This window comes from Nematolebias whitei, chromosome 15 (assembly GCF_014905685.2).
Source record: "Nematolebias whitei isolate Nwh7 chromosome 15, NemWhi1, whole genome shotgun sequence".
Lineage (NCBI taxonomy): Eukaryota > Metazoa > Chordata > Actinopteri > Cyprinodontiformes > Rivulidae > Nematolebias > Nematolebias whitei.
Window position 1 is genome coordinate 21,551,269 of NC_056512.1, and position 11,909 is coordinate 21,563,177.

The following is an 11,909-nucleotide window of genomic DNA, read 5'->3' on the forward strand; positions in this document are numbered from 1 at the left end:
GAGTCTTGGACTTGACATGCTGTGCTAAGCGTGCCTGATCTGTACAGTCCAACACTTGCTGAAGTGTGGTCTGATCTAGACACGTTGTTAGTTTCTGTTTAATGTGCTCTTCTTTGGCCTTCAAGGCCTCAATAGTAAAATTGAGCATGTATCAGGATGCTTTACTGAAGGTTTTTAAATGACATTTTCTTATCCACAGATACTGGTGATTCTGTGCTGCTTTTCCTATTGGACCTCACAACCGCTTTTGACACCATCGACCATGAGATCCTCATTGCTAGGTTGGAGCAGTGGGTGGGCATCACAGGGTCAGCCCTCAATTGGTTCAGATCCTACCTCGCTGACAAATCCTTTTGTGTCTCCATCAAGGATTTTAGTTCTGCAGCAGCAGAGCTTAAATGGGGGGTTCCACAGGGGTCCATCCTGGGTCCCCTCCTATTCTCTTTATACCTGCTGCCCCTTGGTGCTATTTTCCGGAAACACAACTTACCCTTTCACTTCTACGCCGATGACTGTCAAATTTACTTCTCCCTAAGACACAATGGTACATGCTCTATTCAACCTCTGCTCGACTGCCTGGCTGACATTAGGGACTGGATGGCTTTTAACTTCTTAAGTTTCAATGAAAAGAAGTCTGAAGTCACGTTGTTCCCTCCCAATGACACGATCACAAACCACTGCATCGACCTTTCCGCTCTAACCCTGTCAGAAAAACAAAGAGTCACTAATCTGGGAGTGATAATGGACCCTTCCCTGAAACTTAACAATCATGTAAACATGATTGTTAAATCATGTTTTTTCCAACTGAGGTGATTTTCTAAGCTGAAGCCCATATTGTCCAAAAATAACCTGGAGACAGTAATACATGCATTCATTACATCTAGGCTTGATTACTGCAGTTCACTCCTGTTTGGTATCAGTCAGACCTCCATTGCACGACTACAACTGGTCCAGAATGCAGCAGCCCAATTTTTAACCAGTACAGGCAAAAGAGAGCACATTACACCAGTTTTGGCCTCACTGCACTGGTTACCGGATCACCTTCAAATCCAGTTCAAAATACTCCTGTATGTCTACAAATTGCTGAACAGTCCCCCCCTCCATCTCTCTGATCTGCTACAGCCGTATGTCCCACCACGTTCCCTGAGGTCAGCGGACCAGATGCTCCTCACAGTTCCAGGAACTCGTCTTAAGCGCAGAGGTGACAGGGCCATCTCTGTAGCAGGACCAAGACTTTGGAACAAGTTGCCTCTGCTTGTCAGACAGGCCCCCTCCCTCTTGGTTTTCAAATCCCGTTTAAAAACCCACTACTATTCAGTAGCTTTCAACACCAGATGATCTGTGTTTTGAACCTGTATGCTCCACACTGGTTTGTCGTTATATTTATAATTTGCAGTGTTTTTATGTCTATATTTCTAATTTACCTCATTTTGTATTTTGCTTTGTGTGTTACCTGTTGTTCTGTCTTTACAGCACTTTGGTTGGCCTTGTCGCTGTTTTAAGTGCTCTATAAATAAAATGGTAGGGTATAGTATTGCGCGCAACTAATTAGTGTTACGATAGTAACGACAAGGCGTGGGGGGGTGTGCAGTTCAGTTTGGTTGTTCGGCGTGCTCGGTTCTGTTAACGAGGTGGGGCGCTTGACATATTGCATCATGAAATTAGCATATCATGATATCATTTATTTGCCCGGGCAAGCTTTTTTTAACCGATATCGTCAATGACACAATATGGCCCAGCCCTATATTTGAGCATATTTCACCAGTTTTGTCCTCCCTTCACTGGCTCCCTGTGCATGTCAGAATTGATTTTAAAATTCTCCTGTTGACATTTAAGTGCATAAATACCTCTCTGACCTATTTCAAACATATGTTCCTTCTCGGGCGCTGAGATCATCTGACCAGCTGCTTTTGGTTGTACCAAAAACCAGGATGAAGCTCAGAGGAGATCAGACTTTTTCAGTCATTGGCCCTAAACTTTGGAACAACCTGCCCTTCAGCATTAGACAGGCCACTTTACTTCCTGCTTTCAAATCTCTCCTAAAAACACATCTGTTTTCACTGACGTATAACACAGTGTGATTTGATTTAGTATTTCAATGTTTTTGTGTTTTTATTTTTGATACTTTTAATTACATCTTGACTTTTTATTACTGCCTTAACCTTATTGTTAAGCACTTTGTAACTGCTGCTGTTTTAAATGTACTTTATAAATAAATTTGACTTTAGTGCAACATGTTTACTTTATTAACTTTAGGAAGCTACGGTAACCCTACTAGGACAAACAGCACTGAGCAGCAACTACTCTGCTGAATCTTGTAAAGTGGCAGCACAGGTCAACTTTAACTAAATTTATTCTAGACTTCAGAAAATAGATTCAGAAGCTTCCATATCTCTAAGGCATCTAAAAGCATAATTTATCCCCAACCCAAAGAGTACCTATGCAAAGTCTGTGCTGATGAGATTTATAAGATTGTGATTACCTGAACCACTAAAATGTTTCTGATATCCGTGATGTTTTAGGATGGCAGCCGCCTCTTTTAGTCTTGGTTCAGTGTGAACTAGCTCTAAGCTCATTGATTTGATCAGAATTGAACTCCATTTTGACAAACTAAAGCCATTTAAAGAGCCATGTACACCAGGTAAGATATTGTTTAACATTTTACCAAAGTACCCTACGTCAAAAAACTAACCCTCTAAATTTTTACATGACATATTTTAAATCCTGTTTATTGTAAAAATGTTTTTTAATGAGAATATTGATGATAATGTTGTTGAATACAGAAACAAAAAACATGCAATTAATGTAAATAGTGGAATAAAACTTTAGCTGTTCAGTCCATTTTATGAAAAACAGCTGTATTGTCAGTGTCAGGCCACAGTTTTAGTGTAGTTTGGTTGTGTTGCTACCTACCTGGTTTAGCCCGCCAGGCTGCTGTGGTCTCATCCCCACTTGACCCCCGGCTCCCATTGGCGGGCCACCTTGTTGCTGCTGCAAGGTCTCTGCCAAAATATTGCTACTGTTTCCCATTCCAGCATTGCCAGAGTAAACCATTCTAGGGGAGCCGTTCATAACCTGCACCCCCATCAGCCCTTGCTGCTGCTGCTGTCCAGTAGGGCCTTTTTGAGCACCCATCATGGCTGCTGTCCGACTGAGCGCCGTCCCACCTCCAATCATTCCAACTTGAGGCATTAATCCAGGTTGCTGTTGGCCCTGAGGGTGCATGCCTTGTGGTCCACTAATGCCACCCATGAGTCCCATGGAAGCCCCAGATGGTGCGCTGTTCGAAGCAGGGCCCCCCGGCTGTGCCGGCGCTCCTGCACGCAAGAGCTCGGACAGCTGTTTGTGTTTTGCAGCTGCATCCTGACCGCTTGTGCCAATCCCACCTCCGAGCCCTCCAAGACTAGCATGGAACTGGCTGGCATCCCCTCCGTTGGACAGCCCCGGGTCCGAAGAACTAATGAGCTCATCCGGGAGGTCTTGCTCCAGGTCAAAGAGTGTACCAAAATCTAGACAGAAAAAAGAAACAAATCTTACCAATGAGGACAGAAGGAAGCTCTTTTACCTATACATGTTTAATCCGTCCTCTATGCTTATAGCCTGAAAACCAACGCAGCTTTAAGTGCCTCTCACAACCTGGACTTCTCTCTTGGGCATCAGTTTGTGGTTTGGTGGGGCTCCACACATGAAGAGCTGATGCAGCGCGGACAAGGTGAGAAGCCGCAAAAGGTAAACACTACAGTATCCAGGTAGGTGTGTGAATTTAAAGGACGGCTACGTAATCAAGAGGCTTAATCAGCAGTAATTACAGAAAAAGTCAGATGATGGGCAAGTGGAAGGAAAAGTGTTTGGAAAATACATTTTTATTATTATTATTATTACAAAACCTCTCATTTAGTAGAAACTGTGTCAAGTGAGTGCTTTGATTTGTGAAAATAACTTGTCACCTTTTAACTATTGCCTTCATAAAACTCTTTATTTTGAGAAACCCAGAAAAAAAAATTTAGGCACTAACTGGGGTATTTAAACGCTTCTTGTTCAGAATTTGTGCCTTGGTGTTTTAAATAAAACGAAGAAGACGTTCAAATAGTCTGTTTTGGACATGTTTTTACTGTTAAAAAGTAAGGAGCAAAAAGTGCAGCTCGAGTGTCACCGCCGTGCTGTTAGCAGTCAAGACAATGGACGACAAATACAGAACAAGCTTTAGCTAATACCGCTAGTTCAAGTCGAGAAAAAAGCATTTAAAAGAGTTACATTTATTAGTAGGCACTTGAAGAAGTGCGGTGCTTTGTTTAAACATAAAACTGTTTTCATCGACGCATTTTTTAAAACTTCGGCAGGACGACAGCGCTTCGCCCAACTTAATGAAGTGTTGAACAATAGCTAGCTTTGACTGAAAACAAGAGTGGCCCCCGCGTTAGGAACGCTACAGTTTTGCCTGAACAATTTTTTTTCAGCTGCGTAGAGTTAATACCAACTTTAAACGTTGCTGAGACTAAATAAATAAAAATAAAAAAACTTAAACTGAACACTATTTTCTTTACGGAGCTCAGCTGAGCCGCTCCGGTGTTGTATCGAAAAAAAGCACCCCCGCCACGAAAAGCACAATCACGGGAAACTCATCTCATAGCGCTTGTTTTTAAACTTGAAAAACGAGATTAAAAATTAGAAGTGATAAACTGCCCCATGATTCTCCATGCCCAGCATGATTAGTGATTTACTGAAGAGTTAGGCAACCAGGATGTGCGCCCTCCGCTATTTCTGATCAGGAAAAAAAATGGCCTACTGACACGAAATGTACATTCTTTACCCCAAAATACCTTTTTAAGTTTGCAGTAACTTTAAGAAATTCCATAGCGTGCGCACATACAAGCAGACTATTATGACAAAAAGACATAAAAATATGGTTATTAAACGCAAAAATCAACTGACGAGTTCTTGTTCGTCACTTTTTACTTTCACTCGCTTTACTTGTGACCTGCCTTCAGACTTCCTAAGACCGGGGTGCATTTTTCGCCACAACACCGGTGGGGGTGTCTTTCTAGCTAGTTAGCTAGCTCGCACGGTAACAGCAACTTTCGCTTAAAGCTCGTTTGGTGGGCGATTCTTTGCCACTTTGTTTTCCAAATACCAACAAACATCCCCCGTGTCTACCATACGAATTCCCAGACTTTCACGTAAACAACTTTTAACGCAGCGAAACAAGTTGAAGCCAACTGAAGTGTCTCGACTCGTCCATTGTTTGGAGGTGGATGGTTTTAGTTCAGGCTAACGCATCAAAACAAACTGCAGGAAAAGTTGCTCTGGCCTTAAAACCACATCCCCGTCCCCATCAAAACACATCGCGCCTTCTAGTTAAGCACCGTTTTACCCACGCTCCCATGCTTTAAAGCATCGTTTATACGAGTTAAGCTACAAAGCAACTTTTACGTCCAACTTCAAACAGTGAGCAGTTTAGGCTAAAAGCCGCCGACGCGGCTTCGTGTTCGAGCGATGCATGCATCATATTTACCGTTTCCATCACTGGCAGACAATGAGAGAGCTGGAGAGGACAGCTTGGGCCTCTTGGCTGAAGGCGGGCCGGACTCCAGGACATTATCGGCCATATTTTTCTGACAATTTTCACCGTGTTTCCCTTTATTTCCGCCTCCTACTCCCTTTCAGGAAACGCTTCTTGCTCGTTCCCCCACCGCTCGGGGGCACGGTAGGGGAGAGGACGGCGGCGTTAAACTCTTCGGCTCCCCTCGGTTTGCACCTCTCTCTCTGCAGATACGAGTGCCCCCCTCCTCCCCTGTCGGAGATTTGGTTTCTTCACAGATTTGAACGGGAGGTGGGAAGGTGGAGTCGCTGAAGAGCCCACTGACAACCTCATGGAGCAGCCTCTGCGACAGAAAGCCCGTCCGGAGAAGATCCGTCCGCCGGTCTGCGCTCGGCTCTGCCTGCCATAGTCCTCCGGGGGGGCGGAATTTGTTGCGATGGCACGAAAATGTCCAGTTTTTATTGCAACTTCAGCTCTTCCGCCTCGTGCAACAGTTAGATCCTCACCTTCCCCGTCCAACAGCAGAAGGCAGTGGTTTTTAAAGCTTCAAAACGATGCCAGAAGTTGTGCAGGAGACACTCTGCGCCTTGCATGTGTAGATGTTTCCATGCAGGACTTCTCCTCTGCAGCTGGTAGAATTGTGCACTTCAGGTTTTTTTTTTTTCCACCATGCAAAAGGCACTGGGGTCAGAAACAAACGTGGTGGATGCAACCCCTCTTTCTTTAAGTATAAACCACTGCTCCTGTGTGGTTTTCCTGCACTTTTTCGGTGTTTCCTATAGTCTAACTGCCAATCAACGGGGTGCCCTGATTGATCCAATTAAATTGTATTTTATAGACCACTTATCTTGTGCTCTTGCAGTGTCCTCCTGCGTCTTGTCGGCTTTAAATAAACAATCTCAAACGATTAGAATACATTTTGTCACTTTTTTTTTTTTTTTGCAGCTTATAGGATGCATGAAGAAACCACAACCAAGATGAGCGCTTCGGACAGAGGCGCGAATGGAAACGCAAAATGACCCGAAAGGGGCAATTCTTTTAAGAAACGATGGCTTTAAATCGGCACAATAATCTCAACAACCCCCTCTAAAAATATTTTGGGCTCACAAAAATCCTCGCAGTGACTCTTTGTGATGGTGAACTGCCCCCCTTCGTGTTTAAACCCCTCTTTCTTTCCACCTCTCCCTCCTGCCCGGCAGCAATTTATTTATATAATTGTCTCTGCGGGCTCGATCCTTCCTCCACCACGGACACATACTGACTTATCATCTTTTTTCCTCTTTTTCTCCGCAGGGTTGTGATGTCTCGTAGCTCCCTTCTTCCGCCTCTCCTCCCGTCGCCGCTCCGCAAAAAAAACACCCCCTTCCTCGGAGTATTTCCTCCTCATGCATACATATATTTATATATATTAATACATAGATATGGCACTGAGAATTGGCTCTCCCCTCCGGTTGACGTCTCGTCTCCTTCGTGATGCCTCCTCTCTCTGGACAACGCGGACAGGGTTCGGTTCCTCTGGCGGTCCCCGCGCGGCTCCCGGAGCGGCTTCCGTCGGCTGCAGGAGTCGCTCCTTCTATCGGTTATCTCCTGCTCCTGACGCTCTGTCCGCCAAACAAAATGGCGGCTTGTTGTTTCTACTCCTCTGATACGGGAGGAGGAGGGTTAGAGGTACGGTAACATTAGGCGTGAAGAGGAGGAGGAGGAGAGAGGAGGAAGGGAGGGAGGGAAGAGAACGAGAGAGGTTCGTCTTCGGGAGTGTTCGGGAGTGTCCGGACAGCTCGTGATGATAGAGGGATACATTTATATTTCTGGGTTTATAGGCCTATATAGATATAGAAATATTTGGAGTCAATGCTGTTTGTAAGCAAAATATCTCAGTAATGACTGCATGAAATGAAATAAACTTTCAAAACAATAATCGTGGAATGTACTTCCAGGGGCGATTCTAGAATCTGCCCTTTAGGGGTGCTTAGCCCCCAGTGTTGTCAGATCTCGCGATAGAACAAGCAACCAGCTCTATGAAAACAAGCCCAACTGGCAACCCACCACATTGTGTAAAACAGGCCGTTTTTAAACAGTATAAACGTACATTTATTATGGTATTACACATAACAGCAAAATTATGATAAACACTTTGAATAACATACTTTTAAGCTCTGATTAAAAAAAACATTTTGCATACGTAATTTTTTCTACATATTTTTAAAAACAAAACATACTGACGTCTACGCGTGAGTGGAGCCCCTTAGTGGTTGGCCACAATATGAGTGTTTAGGGTGCGCCGCCCACAGACACATTTGTGTATGTCTATGTGTGCACCTGTCGCCTCGCCAACTTGGGCGGAGCGATAAACAGGAAACGGGGGCGTGCCGTGGAAGAGACAAACTACCTACTACCACTCATCTTTTGCTTTATTGTGCGAAGCTGAGAGATAATCAACTAGTTTCACTCGGAAAGAAAATCAAGCTCAAATAAGCAACTTCACATTCAAAACAAACCCCATAAAACACAACCTGCGACTCACAAGATTTACAAGCGACTTTAGAAAAAAAACAAGCCCAAAGTTGCTTATAATAAGCAGACTTGACAACTATGCTGACAATGGCTTTTGGCTTGAATATCGCAGTGGCCACTGGTGTCAGAAGCATATTTAATGTGGGGAGAGGGGTAGGTACTGTAATTTCTGGATTATTGAGCACACCTGAATATAAGCCACACCCGCTAAATTTAAAAAGAAAATTTAAATTTTACATCAATAGGCCGCACTTGTCTATAAGCCGCGGGCGTTCACGTTGTAACATGAGATATTTACATAGAAAGATTTATTTCTTAACTTTTAATTAAATACGTACCGGTAACACGCACAAATACATTAAATGTTTTTTCTTCTGAACAGTACCTGTAACACGGCTAATTAAAAAAAAAAATACAGTAGTCTACCAGGAAGTCATTGATCGCTACCCCCCAAGAGAGATGCGTATTGGGCAGCTATGTGATCGCCTGGGTGTGACGAAGCTAAATGTTTTGGTGGCATGAAGCTTGATAGCCCATCAAAAATAATAAAAAAAAAAAAATAAAAAAAAAACATAAATTAGCCGCAGCATTGTGTAAGTCGCGGTGTTCAAAGCGTGTAAAAAAAAGTAGCGGCTTATAGTCCGAAAATTACGGTAGATGCCATTTCCTGCATTCTGGTGTATTTTAACGGGTTGTTCTAACATCTACGTTTACCTTCATACGTAAACACTTGATCCAATAACTATTTTAGAATAAATGGCGCAACAAGAAGTAGCCTGACCAACAGCTCTCCCTGTGTGAATAAAACATGCTCCGCTTCTCTCACACACCGCCACCCCCCCACACCTCCTGCAGGTAAGGGGCGTTTCACTACAGGACAAATTGAGGTGGCCAATTGATCATTTGCTGACGAGCGTACTGGATTGATTAACAGGTGGTGTAGAGAATCCGACTCGTACAAAAAAGAAAAAAATTTCACTGGCCCATTTAAGAGTATAATCAATTGTTCCATATTTATTTCAAATTTATTCAATATGTAGATGAAGGCTTGAGAACTGAGTTTCCTTACAAGAGATGATTTCTTTATTTTCAGGGGTGCGGAGTTAAAATTTAGGGGTGCTCAAGAGGCTAAAATCACCACTGCGTAGTACTGTTAAACTTTTGGAGGTAACCCAATTCAAGATGGCTGCCACAACCAACTGAAAAATAACTATAATTCAGTCATCAAACAAAGTTAAGTCAGGTCCTCTGGATGGAGAGGACCTGACTTAACTTTGTTTGATATTTCTACCTGGATTATTGAGCATGCACCAGAATATAATTCAGTCAGTTTTATAGAACTTGGTGTGGTAGTAGCCGAAAGTCTTTCACAACAAACACTTGATGTCATTAAGATCAGTTTGTACATTTCAGTTCATACCATCTCTCCAGAATTTATTGTTCTTCACGCAGAAGATAGTTCTTTAACGACAGCGGCTTTAGATGTGACCCGCCTGGTACTGCGTGATGAAATTAACTTGTGGTGAAAGAAAAACAAGCTTGTTGTGACTCTCAGCCACAGCCACATCAAGCTTTAGCTCAGTATCTGTCAAACTGACTGAGGTAGCCATTTTTTGTGTTGGCTCATCTGTAGTAACCATCTAGAACTGGGTGGACTACAAATGTCGATTCTAGATACAAGTCCAGTGATCACTTTGAGAGTTTCATTGAAATGCATCCACTGGTACATGAGATATTTTGCTAACAGAGCAGATAAATGACTGCGGACACACAGGTAATAATGATTGTAGCCCAGTAGGGGTGCACCTTTATCGGCCCCAATTTCCTTAATTTTGGGAAATCGGCCGATACTTGCATGAGAAACCGATTTTACTGATTTTTTGTTTTGTTTGTTTGTTTTAACAACAATTGTCTGAACTTCATTTATATTTCAGAGCACTACATTATGGCCAGTGAAAACAAGTTTGTATTGTTTCTAGGATATTGTTCAAGGGTGTGTTTTTCAACTAAATAATATTGGAAAATTGAAGGTGCATTGTGACCTTATAACACTTGACATCGTCGCTGATAAAACAAAATCGGTATCGGCAGATCAGACATTTTAGAGAGCGGTGATCGGCCAGAAAACTGCAATCGGTGCACCCCTATAGCCCAATGTATAAGTCAAAGTGCATTTGTATATTGAGAATTTAAATGTTCGGTCCTTCAGTCCAAAAATATGAGTGTTTTTGGATAAGTTACTGAATGCCTAAATCCCCAGATGTACTGTAGCGGTGGTGCTATAGGAAAGTGCTATATGTTTTTAATACAATGTTTTATGCACAATCATAATGAGAAGGATAATATACCTCAGTTGGAAAATAAACAGAAGACTACAAATTTGGCCCATTTACTACCTTCCACCACAAACAAGTAGCAAAAAACAAACATTAAATCATGACTAGTTGGTCTATATTAGAGCTATTCAACAGGCGGTCTAGGGGCCAAATCAGAGCTCAGTTCTGCCCACCAGTGGGTTCATTTTTAAATAAAACTAGATTTTAAAATTTAAAACAAACTTACTTAATGACAATAACTGCTGGATGTCCAGCTCCTGAGCTCTTGGCTTTCAGTAATTGTGGCCCCATGAGCAATTAATTGAATAGCCCTAGTCTAGCTTATTTAGACTAGTTCAGATTTAATATGTTTTCAACAGTGTCAATCTTTACCTCTCATTAAGCTTTGACCGGTGATGAACCTGGGTAACAGTTGCTGTATGCTCAGTCTCCCCATCTCACCTGCTGAAGCTTGTAACTCCTTCAGAGTGCTGTCTTGCGGCCTCTTTCACCATTCTCTTTCTTTCACACTCGGTTTGTTAGATCAGCCTGCTCTTGGTAATTTGCGCGTCCCATATTCCTTCCATTCATTCATGGATTTACCAGAACACTTGGGGATGTTTAGGGCCTTGGAAATCCTTTAGTATCCATCCCCTAACTTGTATTTTTAGCAATAATCTGTTCTCAGGTTAAATTAGCATTTAGTCACTTTAAGAAGATTTATGCAATCACTTAGTTTATGACATATTTTTATTGAATTAGTAGTACAGTAGTCCCTCGTTTATCGCGGGGGATCCATACCCTGAAGATCCGCGAATGTGCAGCAGGTGCTAAATAATTTAAAATAATTTATTTTAAATAAAAATTCCATGCCAATCGTGCGGCTCATCCATCAATCAGCCAATTGATTGTGTGTCATGTCCAATCTAATTTTGAAAAACCACGATAGAGCGACTCCGCGATAAACAAACAGCGAAGTAGTGAGGGACTACTGTACTCTGTATAAAATTGATTTCACTTGGACTTCAAATAGTCTTTTTAGACAAGAAAGACAAATTTATTTTGACCAAAATTGATTTATGACAGCAATAAAAGTATAAAATTTGTAAGGGGGTGAATATTTTTTTTAATCTGAAATGTAACTGCAACAGGTAGGATATTGGTTGCTCATAATCTCTCCACAAAACGTTACTTTAAAAGAACTGAACTATCTTTTTAATATAGTCAGATAAAATGTTTTTTACCAATTTAGCATCCAAAAAGTTTAAAATGTGACTTAAGGACCTTGTAATGAACCATCTTTGTCCTTTTGTTGTAGCTGCGTTCACTTCTTAATTTCTAAACTAAGACAAACCTGACGATTTACTTCAGTTATTTGAATTTTTTTTATACATATAAACACAGTTTTCTTTAAAAGAACCCAAAACACACAAACACCATAACTGAGTCACATTTGTATCAGTGCAAGTTTCACCTTTCAGAAGTTGAAAAAACACTTTTCTAATTTTTAAATCAGGAGCAGCCCTTCAGGACACGTCACT

General features: G+C 42.0%; 1 protein-coding gene across 1 annotated transcript in view; it reads right to left on the reverse strand.

Annotated features, from left to right (window-relative positions):
• ep300b (E1A binding protein p300 b) overlaps positions 1-7,182 on the reverse strand; it is a 47,726-nt gene extending 40,544 nt beyond the window's left edge. Inside the window, exons 1-2 of the mRNA XM_037688873.1 lie at positions 5,513-7,182; positions 2,914-3,509 (exon numbers count right to left, since the gene is read on the reverse strand). Of these exons, the coding sequence (XP_037544801.1) occupies positions 2,914-3,509; positions 5,513-5,606 (690 nt within the window). The 5' untranslated portion in view covers positions 5,607-7,182. The remainder of the gene's footprint in view (positions 1-2,913; positions 3,510-5,512) is intronic.
• Positions 7,183-11,909: the final 4,727 nt, after the last annotated feature.